This window comes from Ooceraea biroi, chromosome 5, assembly GCF_003672135.1.
Source record: "Ooceraea biroi isolate clonal line C1 chromosome 5, Obir_v5.4, whole genome shotgun sequence".
NCBI classification, from domain to species: Eukaryota; Metazoa; Arthropoda; class Insecta; order Hymenoptera; family Formicidae; genus Ooceraea; species Ooceraea biroi.
In genome coordinates this window covers 6,183,415-6,196,741 of record NC_039510.1, presented here as the reverse complement: position 1 = coordinate 6,196,741, position 13,327 = coordinate 6,183,415, and the positions used below count along the sequence as shown (strand labels likewise).

The 13,327-nt window shown below is 40.1% G+C and overlaps 1 protein-coding gene and 1 long non-coding RNA gene across 2 annotated transcripts; one reads left to right on the top strand and one right to left on the bottom strand.

Moving 5' to 3' along the window:
• Positions 1 to 26: 26 nt before the first annotated feature.
• LOC109611548 lies at positions 27 to 2,699 on the top strand. Its single transcript, XR_003406575.1, has 3 exons — positions 27 to 502; positions 577 to 676; positions 2,564 to 2,699. It is a non-coding gene; the product is annotated as an uncharacterized LOC109611548 (long non-coding RNA).
• LOC105287411 (NF-kappa-B inhibitor cactus) lies at positions 1,796 to 12,114 on the bottom strand. The gene is made up of 3 exons (XM_026969952.1): positions 9,572 to 12,114; positions 8,204 to 8,556; positions 1,796 to 3,101 (listed from the first exon to the last, which is right to left on the bottom strand). Exons 1-3 carry the CDS (start codon positions 10,069 to 10,071, stop codon positions 2,701 to 2,703), a joined length of 1,254 nt encoding a protein of 417 aa, XP_026825753.1. The 5' UTR covers positions 10,072 to 12,114; the 3' UTR covers positions 1,796 to 2,700.
• Positions 12,115 to 13,327: the final 1,213 nt, after the last annotated feature.

Below are 13,327 nucleotides of genomic sequence, written 5' to 3'. Positions count from 1 at the left end.
CGCCGTTGTTTACTACATAACTACCAATCGCGCTGTTTTAGCGATTGATACGTGTGTGTAGGTGTATGGGCGCGTGCCACGTGCGTAGAGAGGTCAGAGAGAGAAGGTGTATCTACGTTCGATAAGTGGATTAGCTTCTGTCTGGAGACTTTTTCGCGGGAAGGACGGTGCGGAAAATATTTTTTAATCTCCCTTCGCGATGGTTATTGGATATACTCAATGACTTGGATGTGAGGTTATCGAAAGTTCGTGAATTGGAAAATGTGGAGGTTTTTACCAATTAAAGTTTAAACTTTTCTTTGAAGCAGACAAATAATAAGATCTCATTTGTCGCAAACGTGCATTTTTGCAAACGAATTAAGCATGAAATGAAATCTGTTCGCAATTGATCCCTTGACGAGTGACACTCGTGTTATAGGTTATAGGCCAAAACTGGAAAACATGATTGTGACATGATTGCGCTTTGCTATAAATATTCTTATTTATTTTCTTCGAATTATATGTAATAAGATTACTACTTCATTCTCTATTTTGTAAAGCTATACGTTGAATCTGTCATCTGATCAATTGACACAGGTAGACAAGATGGCAGACGCCTATGCAGCACGCGCACTTACCGAGCGCACAAATTAAATAAATCAACTCTGGCTCACGCAACGGCGGGAAAAATCGTAAGGTGAGAGGTTAATGGAGCGGATGCTCCGATACGAGATGGAAAAGTGTCAAGGCAAGAAACAGACACGTGTGCGATTGATATGTTGCAGAAAGCGTAAAAGGATACGTTTCGCATTTTTACGAGTTTCGATACTGGGTATTCCGAGTTGCTTCGATCAATGCGGGATTTTTCGACAGCGGAAACGCGCGTGTCTGTTCACCGCGAGCGCGACGGCATTCCACCATGACTGTAATCGCTCCGCGCGCCGGGAAATGCGCTTGGACGCGAGCCGCGTCGTTCCCCGAACACGTCCAAATATATCTCAAAACTCGCACGGTACTCCTCCTTTCTTTCACCGAATGGATCGAGCGCGCGCGCGCGCGTTCTCTCTCTCTCTCTCTCTCTCTCTCTCTCTCTCTCTCTCTCTTCTTCTTGAAACAGAAAGAATAAGAGTGAGCTTCTTGGAATGCCTAGACGATTACAGGAGACTTGAAATAACCCGCGACTGCCGGTCCTTGCTCTACATTTTTACGTCGCCGTTTCGGATTTAATCGCGGCGCGCCACCCGCGTCTCCTGTCTCAAAAAATCCCGTTTTATCAAAAGCAGCCATTGTCATATATATTTTTCCATGTCAACAAATATATATATAGTTTTTTAATATGCACGCGCTAGTTGCATTTTTAACACGCTTTGCATATTCAATTTTTTATAGCATTGGAATGTCAAATATCGCACATTCTTAAAGTGATCTTACCTACTTTATATTTTTTATGACAGGCAAAACTAAAAATTCGAAACTTCTCGACTATCCAATCTTCAAAACTAAAAACCTAGAAGTATTGGGATACTCGTGCATCCGCGTAAATGCGTAGGAATGTTGCGCTGCATTCATCTCACGCTGCGTTTCTCAACGCAGAAATATCGAACGGCAGATACCCGAAAGACTTTCCTCGAAACCTATATCTCGCGTTTGCGACGTGGGAATTTCCAGATTTCCGCGTGGGAACGCGCTTACCGATCCTCCGGGCGATCTACTGCGCGTCGAACTTTTTGCACCGTAAATAACACTGGCCTTAGTAAGAGATTGGTCGGCTGGCATGGTCGATCGGCGAGAAGAAGAAGAGACACACAGAAAGACGTAGTGGATTTAGCACGTTTTCTTATTAAAAATAATTACAGCCTTTTCATATGGATATAACAATCATGATATCGTCGCGCATCACTGCTGTTAATATACAGTAGCAAAATTGCACCTTTATGACTTTAATAAGTAAGCCGACTATGTACACGAAGGGACGGGAAAGGATTACTGTGTGTCAACGGAAGCAATCTTACATCTATATCATAAATGAACACTGATTTCCTTCGATTAATGTACACCGTCGAGAAACACATCGTCTAGACTTCAAATCCTCCCGTTACGCTAATATAAATATACATGTATATATATATATATATATAAAATTAACAATTGTACGATATATATATATATATCGTACAATTGTTAAGTCGCACGTAAAAGAATGTTTACCTGATTGGTTCTCATCTAAAACCGTGATTCCGACTACGCGCCCACCGTATCTATCGTAACAATCTATGATCTATAACAACAATACTATTTGCAAACGTACACGTGCAGACTCAAGAATAGGTCCTCTTTATGTGTCTCATGAAGTCCTGCGTTCGTTCAAACGCGAGTATTCCTCACTCACGGGGAAGGACCTCACCGCACGCCGGTTCTGCCCCTCTCTCTCTGCTACGAGACGGGTTAACGAAAAATAAGCGAATGATTGCGCCTGGACAGCCGGTGTCCGCACATCGTTACTTCGTTCGATACAACATCGTGTCTTGATATCGTTCAATGCAATCGTTAATTCGTTAATCGCGTATGAGTTTGTTTCTTTCAGCTGGTTTCCAGTCAGCGTACGTCGCTACAGGAAAACGTACATAGTATGGTCTACGACTGCATCGTAGTACATCAGTATTCGTGATTTGAAAATACACGTTGGGGTGTATTTCCGTTCGGCGTACATCGACGGGGACCTTAGACTCTCACTCCAACGGCGTTTTGCATCTGAATGATTGCAGGCATGTAATTCGATGGTGAGGACAATACCACGTCTTCGTCCTCGCTGTTCTCGGAATCTGATTCAGGCAACGGTTGCGGCTTCGCGCCGAGTCGTACTAGTTCCCTGGCGAGATGGCTATCGATACACAGGGCGAGCTGGTAGGCGGTTGTACCGGCATACGTTCGCGTGTCCAGACAAGGTTTACATTCCTGCAGCAAGAATGCGATCACTGATCGGCACCCGCGCTCCATCGCGAGGTAGAGGGCCGTTTTTCCCGCCAGTGCCTCCCGCGCCTCGAGATCGGCGCCGAGGCGCAGTAGAAGACGCACCAGGTCCACCCGTCCATTAGAGGCTGCTATGTGTAAACACATTTCGCCTGAAATCAAAAAGAGTAAGTCGCGTGATGTAAGAACATATACATTTGATCTTTTTATATGTAATTACATAATTGTGTATGTGTGTATTTATATACTATGCATATAATCAGATTATATGAAATTGTTAATCAACATGCAAAATAACTGTGATATAAAATTATGTAATTTTTATTGCGTAAAATATATTTATAGAGGAGAATCCCCTATTATGAGATAATGGGGTTTCTGCTAAACTAGTGAGCACCATCTGTTAGTTCCACCATGACTCTTGGTGTAAAATGTATTTAGTGAAAAATTCATTGTTCGTTATTGCGTTTAGCCTTTGCAAGAAAAGATTTGTGAAATTGTGAACATGTCAAAGGAACTTGAGGTAAGTCTTTAAACCTTGTTTATTATATAATAAGGAAATGGTTGGCAATAAATTCAGTATGCAATGATAGAATCATAGTAACAGAAAAATACGCAATTTGTTGAATTGCTTAATTGTAGAGGTTAGATTTCATGATCGCGGAACCGCTAGGCGTGTGGCTCGTATAATGAGATATTCAGGGTACTCTTAATATGAGATAATTATTGCTCGAATATGAAGATTATGTAGTGTAATAAAATGAAAGAAAATACTACTTAAGGTTAAAGAAAACTTAATACGAATTTATATTACGAATTTTTGTGTATTTAATTGTTATAGAATCTGACTATGGAGGTTAGAGATACGAGGAAGCGTCGACAGTGGAATCGTGAAGATTTGGCGAAGGCTGTGGCAGCAGTATTTTTATAAAACTATCTAATAAAGATTTTAATTGCAATACTGATGTATTTTGCACTTTTAACACCGATTTCTCGAAGTATCTTATATTAGGAGCACACTTTCTCGATCCTGCGTAAAGCTTTTTTCAAAATTTTTTTAATTTTCAGAAAAAATAATATTTAAATTAGATTTTTCATTTGACCAACCTAAAGCTTATTAAATTCTCTTCAAGAGAACGTATTACATTTTTAAATTCTGCCTATAGATTTCCTTACATTCGGCAAAATCGATATGGTATTTCATAATCGGGGACTTTCCTCTATAAAATATAAATATATAAATTAAGAAAAGCAAAAGTAAGTGATTCATTAAGTACAAGATATTTTCGATAGGATTATTTTCAGCTACCTTTCTACAAAGCATTTCAGGTTTATAACATTGCTAAATTTCGCATGAGAAAATGGGCGATTTGAATTTAAATTGGTAGGATCTCTGTTGGTGGAGACAGAAAGATACGTAAGTGCGTTGGAATGATGAGACCGAGTTACGTGTAGAACACAGAAAGAACTAAGACGATGCAAATGAATCATGGACGTTGGAAATTTGGCTGGCGTCTCGCAGTCTAAATTAGAGCCGTGCCGATCAAACTAAACGGCTAAAATTAACCGCGATTTACTTGCACAGAAGCGGCGACATATATATTGATCGAATTTAACTGCATAGCGTCATAGTCATGTATCTGCATCATACCTGACATTGCTCCATCTTAAAAGAAATACCACTATCGAATTGTGTAGGTCATCGCAAGTATTCATAAGTACAATCGCATACAAGATGCACGATCGTTTCTGTTTTTATCCTAGATACTGCGATATTTATTGCAATAATATTGAAAGAGTTACGCGAGCCAATTATTTATATATTTAATTAAAATTACAGAATGAGAGTGAGGGAACAAAAGGAAGAAAAGAGAGAGAGAGAGAAACGGGTGAGATAGATGGATGAATGAATAGAGAAAAGAAAGGAGATAAAAGACAAAGAGAAAGAGAGAGAGAAAAAGATAACAAGTTTAAAAAAATATATAATACTGTATCGTGAAGTATATTATAATTTTACATAAGAGAACTTCATTAAGCCATGAAGTGGTTTTAAAACCTAGCACACAGAACTGAAATAATCAGAGTGGTGTACGGTGTGAAATTGCTTTCCTAAGGGTGAAAGTTCGAAGAAAGCTCGAATCGATGTCGACGTCGTTGTGGGATTTCCCCATTGAAGCGAGCCGAGGCGAGACAAGAATATATCGCACGGCATACAAATAGTTCTACACCCGGGTATTTTTAAGTATCGAAGACATCTGCTCTCTCACGCGCGCTCTCTTCAGCCTCACGGCGTCGCGACGCGTCGTGTGATGTAACGCGCGCACAAACGTAGAACCATGTCGAATTTCGTTGTACGCGCAAACATTGTCTCTCGCGCCACTCCCTCGCCGAATTATTCCGTGAGGAAAATCCCGTGTGCTTTCACCGACGAGAGAAACAAATTTCTTTCCTTGCGTAGATGTGCACATGGTAAAATGAAATATAGGAATTAGTAATAAACGACCTAATTTCACGTGTTGTCATAATTACTTGTTCGCCTCCTTTTCTCCTGCATTCATGTTATCTATATATAAAATATGAAATGTGATAATATATAAGATATTGTGGAAAATAAAGCTAGCCAAGCATAAAATTGTCCTTTCACCGAGTATAAGTAGGATTGTGTTTTGGCTCGCCTTGATTAATAAATTATGATAAAACTACTCTCACGAAAAATCACAAGTTAATTCTGATCAATGTAAATTACTGTCAAATAATTCATCGCTTGTTCTCCATCGCTCATTTGCGATTATGTAGTCAACCAATGATTCGTTTCTTGAGAAAATAAGTGGACCTTGGAGCGTAATTATTCCGAATGAATCAGTTTTTATCGCGGAAATACTGTTAAGATACTTTTTTATTCATCTATTCTCAATTGTAAATCCAGACGTGGATTATCTAATAAAATAACTTCTCTCACTATCGACGAATTTACTATTTTTCATGCTCGGATCTTCTGATCAATTGGCTATGACCTATAATAGTAATGTTACGCCACTTCCCGCACGTGTGCGTGCATTCGTATGCGTTATTCGCATCGCTCGAGCTTACGATGGAACAGATGACGCTATGCGGGATTCCCACGGTTTTTAAAAAGTTCACGATGAATATTTTGTGAAAAATAATCGCCGTTTGATAGATTTGTGATCTCTTATTTCATCTTCAATTCATATAATTATTACTAACTAAAATATGTCTCTCTTTTATTTATATACATATATAAGATTCAAGATTTTTGGTAAACTCTGAATACTTAATAATATCTTTTAATTTAATTTTGTTTTGCTATTTATTTAACAGAACAAAACATTTTTAATTTTTACTGTTTAATGTCTTCAGGATTCTTTGCTCGTTAAAAAGAATTCTTTTGCGAGAAATTCTTGCGTACGCCATTGGAGGCAGAAAATACGAAATAGAATATCCGACCCATCTGGTAAATCCTGATGAGAGAGAGAGAGAGTCCGGCAACGGGAAAGTCTCGTGACTAAACTTGTTGCGGTCGTGAAGGTGTTTTCAGGAAAGCTAGATTTCTTTGAAACGAGCACTGACATTAATGAGCAGCTAAAGTGTGCAGACAAAAGTCACTTGCGCCTTCACATCGACCCGCTTTCCATTCCAATCTTTTATTTCTCATGATTAACAACACGCGGGACGTTCACGTTGACACGTAGTCTAGAAACGCGATCTACCATATTTATTCATGGTATCTTTCGTCGAAGTCGAGACTTGTTAAAGTTTTATCTGTGTTGTTTTTTCGTCATAGTGCAGGAATTCCCCAAGCGATGTACTAGAGAGTGCGCGTACCCTCGGACTCAAGTACATCCAAGTTATCGAATCGCACACGTAAATGGCCGTGTTATTATCGCCATAAATCAGGAAATGAGTAAACATGATCGCGAGCAGCAGATTAAATCAGTTGTTAATAAGTCAACAAGTACGTCACGCTGTGCACTATGGCACAGCGTGATTTAAGGTAATGTGATAAAATTGTCGTACGAAAAAACACGAAAAGACCTGGCATCATCGCAAGACATGCAAATCGCACTTGCCTTCGCAGTGGCAACCGGTACATGAAAGCATCGATCACAACTCAACCATATGTGTATACCGGATGTGTCTTGTTTCTGATTAATTTTTATCGACAGGTTTTCCCATGCGAGTACGTTGTTTGCTTACTTGCTTCTCAAACAAAGACGCTGAAGTACGATGTATCTCTTTGTTTTTAATGTTTATTTCACAACAATTTTATTTGTACTCTTAATCGTTCGCATTAAAAAGTATTTGCATCTCGATGTGGAAAGAAAAGATGTATCCTGAAATTATCAAAGAATCTATCGTTGAAATATTGTAGATACTGGGCATCCGGTATAATAAATGCACAAGTTTATAAATTCAAATTATTTTGGGTAGATTAACATATGGTTTTTTTTTGTTTTTTTTAAGGAATGTACTCTCGACATTTCTGAGAGGATGGGACTTCCATGTGACTCGATGATATCACAGGAAACCCGCATGGTTTCACGTGTCCTACGGTCGTGAGATATCGTCGTTCGCGGTGCAAATTCATGACTTATTGTCTGTGGTAAAAGTAGTTAGGATTTTCCACTGGCCGTCCTTTGTACTTACTGTCACGGACGCGTGATCATTTTTCGCATTAACATTTACGGCGATTATGTGGTGGTTACATTATGTGGTGATTACACGGGCATTACGCGGTCATTTTTGCATATTTCCAAACAATTAATGCAATAACAGGAAAAACAACAGACGCGATTAAAGTGTTCCAAACGATTTTTCGTCAAGTTTACTCAATCGTTTGCCTTCAAAGAGAACGCTGTGTTTTCAATTTTGCCCTATAAACTTTCTTAGTTTCTGGTCTTTATTATATCTTTCATGAATTAATCTGCTCTGTCTAGAATTTATTTAGCGCATAAAGTTTGTTTTTACTTCTATTTAAAGATGCAAAAGATGCTATAATAGGGTCAGCAAGATCAATGCTTTTATACTGATTATTTAATCATCATTAAAAAACAGATATAAAACCTCGCCTCGAAAGGCTAATAATACCAAATGATAAACTCATTAAAAAACTCTTATATAAAATTGACGAGGACAGGCAATAGTAATGTGCCAAACTCAATGGAGCAGCAAAGATTAATGAAACTGTTCTTCTCCAGAAAGCCGACTACGCTTATGTTTGTACTCGAATATTTACCATTATAGTTACGCTGCTCCAAATTTTGTGGCAAAGCGGGCACCTTCCGGTTGGGTGTTAGCTCATTCCGCTCCATCGGCGATAATGGGTCCGTAAGGGCCTTGGCGCATGCAAAGTCGCCATTCGCACAGGTCAGATGGAGCGCCGTGTTCCCGCGGAAATCCCTGAGTGACGGATCAGCGCCCGCCAGGACCAGACGTCTGACGATCATAGGTTGATGAGTCAATACAGCCAGATGCAACGGCGACTGCCAATCGTCATTAAGGATGTTTAATAGACATGGGTCGGGCGCTATCCTTATCAAACTGAGCGCGGCCTCGGCGAAGCCCTGTACGATCGCGATGTGCAATTGCCTGTGTGAACAGATGATATTACATACATAAGATAAAGCGAGACTCTGGATTTTGCAAGTATCGCTGTATTAAAACTTGACAGATGAGAGAGTATTTTAATGCGTTTATAATATAATTATAAGTTAATGTAGGTAAAGACTTTATTTCCTTTATTATTAAAATTGTCTCTGGATTTTCCTTCACTAATCTGTTATTTGATATTTTTTATAAGCCTCTTTATGGAATTCTTCGATGCGTCACTGTGCGGTTTATCGTTGTGACGTTGGGCTGAATTTCCCAAAGATAATTCTTGTCGAAGAATGAAATAGGTTTCATCGAATTCCGGTCAATGAGCTCCGTCACACGTTGTCGTCACGCGCCAGATGTGCATATGTATACAAGTCACTAATTTTACACGACACGCATTACGATGACGCTCTCGCGTCTGAATAATCAACGTACTCACGCTATGCTCGGAAAAAAGAGAAAGATAATGCTTGCGATAAATGAAGCTAGATTATAGACAACTATGTGCCGGACAGGAATTGTTCAATCAGGTCAGCGGAGATTTTGCGATTAGGAAATAAATGTTTTTTAAGAATTCAAGGTAAAGTTGAAAAGCTTCTTGTTTTATATTTATTCGTATTTTTAACAATGACTAAAAAAACTCAATGTAAACTATAATGACAGAAGATTTATAGATTAGCGATACCGTTATTTCTTGATCTTGATTCTTCAATCAACAATTGATGGCATCTAAGTACCATGAACGAGATCAGCTGTTGACGTATTCTGCACATACACTATTAACAATGACTTCAACAATGACGTACAATAGAATTCATTTAACTGACATCTGATCTCCGAGAAAATATTGTACTTAACGAATTAAGTGCACGGTAAAAATGTCGCGTAAAAGGAAAATACGAAGAGGAGTCTTGGGCACAAAAAAAAAACAGGAAATACAAGTTGCAAGTTTCGGCTTTCAACAAAAAAGGTAGAGACACAAAGATGTGAAATATAAATGTCCACTCACGTGTCACCGTCGCTGTCCTGCGCGTAGTAGAGCTGCCAGGGTTCCTCGTGGATCATCGCGCGCCACACGTCGCTGTCGTTCCGCCCTCGCGATCCGACGGCATCGTCGGCCGTCGGGTCCGCGCTCACGGGCAACAACTCCAGGTCCGTAGGCTCGGCTTGGATCCTGTCGCCCTTGGCAGCGAGCGGATTCAGGCTGAGCTGACTCAGACTCTCGCTCAGATGGAGATCCACCCCGCTGTCAACTGCCCTCATCGGCTCCCGCACGATCGTTGCCGTCGTTGTCGCTGTTCCTCGCTCACCCTCGCTGCTGCCGTCCTGTCGCTTCAACGCCACGGCCGGCTCGCGGATCTCGCCACTGAACTGTATATTGCCGCTCGACAGGAACCCGGAATCGATGTTGCCCGCCGCAGAATCGCCGCTACCGTCCTTGCGCTGCTCGTTGACATCCTCCGTGACGCGTTCCCTCATTCGGCTAGTCTCGCTCGTGGGATGCCACATCTTTGGAGCGCTCGGCGAAGGACTCACCTAACCTCTCTCGCTGTATCTCCCCGCGACGCTTGGATCGTCCGTTCGAGAGGAGCTCACTCGACCGATGCAACGACGAAGATGATCGCACTGTAATCCGCGACGCAACGCCGATCGGAGTCCGCGCACGACTGTCCCCTCAATGATTTTCCTTGACGCGATCTGTACCCGTGGCGCGATCGTTCTCATATATCTTCAGTCGCTTCTTTCGACCTTGCGAAGTTTTCTTGATATATTGTCGATTATTGACGTACACTCTCGCTCATGCACTGTCATTCGCTCGATTCTGCCGATCTCTTTCGTCCATTTATTCGTTTTCCTGCGTAGCGTGTACCCGATCGCTTCCTTTTACGCGTATCTGAATCTCGATCCCAGTCCAGACCGAAAATCTGCGAAAAAGCAGGCAGAGGGAAAACAAGAGATACCTATTATGTGTCTGTTTCTCGTCTAACGGTTTTTGCTCCGTCTCGCACGCGTATTCTCGCCATATAAATCTCGTTTCGTCTGCTCCTTTTTTTTACTATACCGCGCTATACTCGGACCAATCGCTGCGAGGTGGCAAGAAAACGAACACGGCGAACGGCTTGATGAGGCTTGTGGTTGTTACGTTGGAGTGTGATCGCGCGGCCGTCGACGAACCTCATCGTCCCGCCTCTCGAAACAAACTGACTGGCGCGTCGACAGGCAGCGATGTGACGCAGCGAACGATACACGCGATGGCCGTCCCGGTCGCATATGCGCGAGACCGCTGAGGGAGGGATGGGAAAACCCATCGACCTCGGGCAGGGCCAGAGGCATCGTTCTTCATGCTTTTCACTTCCGTAATTGCAAATGCCGGAGGACGTCGCGATATAAGGCGAGACAATAGTGACTTTTGCGAATTCGTCTAACGTGAATGAGAGAACCTGAATCGGCTGAATATGGTCGATAGCGCTTGCGTATCGATATTTGAATACTGATATTTCTGCGACGAAAGTCTTTGCAAGCCTCGGATTCCCGAGGACAAGCGAACATCCACTTATCATTGACCTAAATCGACCAAATAGAAGAAAAGGAATTAATTTCAGGATTGATAATTTTTGAAATTCGCGCGCACGCTCGATATTTGATTCGAATTCAGATTCGCAGCCGATTTCACGTCGTTACGTTTGAAAGCGTCGGTGATTTTAAAATTGTCAAGAGGGGCCTGTCTTTTATTAAGTGCTATTACTGGCTTTCGACAAATCATGCGCTTTTCTTATGATTTTTGCGTGTGCGGAATGTGGCAACGCACTCCGCGTGATAAAAAAACGAGAGTGATGGATAGATAATCGACATTCCGCATTATGCATCGATTATTTTTCGTCCTTTTTTATTCTACATTCCATTTTTCATTCTATATGTTTCTGTTTTATTATTATTTAATAATATTTAATTTCCCTAAATCCTTAAAATTTTTACAATATGTGTTGCGTGTCGAAATAATTCGCGAACGAAAAACATTTCTTTTGTCTTTATAGTTTTATACGCGTGGTGTTTGCGATGTGGGAATTTCCAGATTTCCTCGTGCCATGTATGTTGACCGATCCTTAAGCGATAGTCTAAATTGTAATGTTATTATGCACCGTACATAAATAATAACATCTATGCAAAAAAGTAACGTATGATCGAGCGTCAAATACGTATGTTGTTCCAGTAAAAAACTTCAATATATTACGGTTGCTATTAAAAATCAGATGCCACAATGATTAGAAAAAAATATGGTTTTAAAATATAATAAGTAAAAACTCTGTTTGATGAAAGAAAGTTTAGCGTTATTAAATCTTAAGATTGAAAGAGCAAGTAATTATCTCAGCTTCATGCAAAATGAGAGCATTTGGAATTGTTATATCACAACAACGAATCGATTCGCTGAAGTTTTAATATATTTAACTGATTACGAGTACACAAATATCAGAAAAGTATCTTTAACTTTTTTTATTTTTATGCCTTATAAAAGAAAGCTCAAAATCAGATAATTTAGGAAATGATACGTCAACTGTCAAGTCGGAGTCGACGTCCCTAGATTCGACTTTCGCCGAAAGAGGTGCTAGTTGTTCAGTAAAAAAAAGAATCTAGGAAAAACTCTAGATGTATGTAGGTAACAGTGAACTCTGCAATATCCTTGAATCAAGACGTACGTCCTATACATTTCTTTTCTTTCTTATAAAGGATTTCTGATAAAGGATTACGTTATAGCTTCTATCTCTATGTGGTAGAGTATGTATTTTAATTCAGATAATACTAGCAATGAGTAATACGTATAAAGGAAGGATAGAGACACTAATCTCTCTTCTCTCTCTCCTTTGGCGCGAAGTCATTGTATAAAATCACCTTCTTTTTATTCAAAAGAAGAAAAAGATAAAAATGTTCCGAAGCACTTGAAACGTCGACTGGACCGCAGCTGCAACGCCAGTCTTCTCCGCTACTTGTTTATGCGCGTTGCTAAGAGACACGGCTACTGCCTCACCTCGGCGCAAGGCGCGCTTTGATTTGCAAATTTTTAATTTTATTATAGATTAATTATATTTAGGAGGATCTCATTCTTTTAGTAGCTTCTTAAAAATTAGATTAAGTAGACGTGTTTTATTAGAGCTGTTACATTGCTTTTTTAACGCATAATCAAGCAACCGATTTAGATTAGTGTCGAACTTTTTATTGTTCTTTTTGAGAAATTGGGAATAGTCGGGCGCTATGACAAAGTCACGTGTCTCGACTGCTGTAAGATATAGATAGAACTAGGAAGACGAGGTGAATCATAGCCGTCGGAGATTTGCCTGGCTTTCCGCGGTCCAAACTAGGCCCGTGCCGATCAAAGTAACTGCTAAAATTAACCATGCCACACCGCCAGCATCAGCGGTAACCATCGCATTGGCGGAATTTAACTCTATATAATTAAATTGTTATAAAATTAAATTTAAATAATAGCATAGCTATATGTACATCATGTTATCAATTTTACTCGACTGATGTGGAAGTATTATTGACGCATGTAGAAGTACTTATATCATCAAAATTGAAAAAGCCCGAACAAGAGCTTTATTATATAAGTACAATTGAGTACGAGATATATTATCGCTCCTGTGTTTTTACAAATGACCTATGTACGAGTGATTGTGTGATAACGTTGGGAAGAACACTTAGTCCACTTATATTGATATATATATATATACATTCAATTAAGATTGTTAATTGGCAAGCTCAATAAATT

Excerpts from the sequence above, each read along its gene's own strand:
- LOC105287411 (XM_026969952.1), bottom strand. The coding sequence starts at position 10,071 with ATGTGGCATCCCACGAGCGAGACTAGCCGAATGAGGGAACGCGTCACG. Across the intron at positions 8,557-9,571 it reads CAGGACAGCGACGGTGACAC|GCAATTGCACATCGCGATCG; the intron begins GTGAGTGGACAT and ends CTGTTCACACAG. Across the intron at positions 3,102-8,203 it reads GGAGCAGCGTAACTATAATG|GCGAAATGTGTTTACACATA; the intron begins GTAAATATTCGA and ends TTTTGATTTCAG.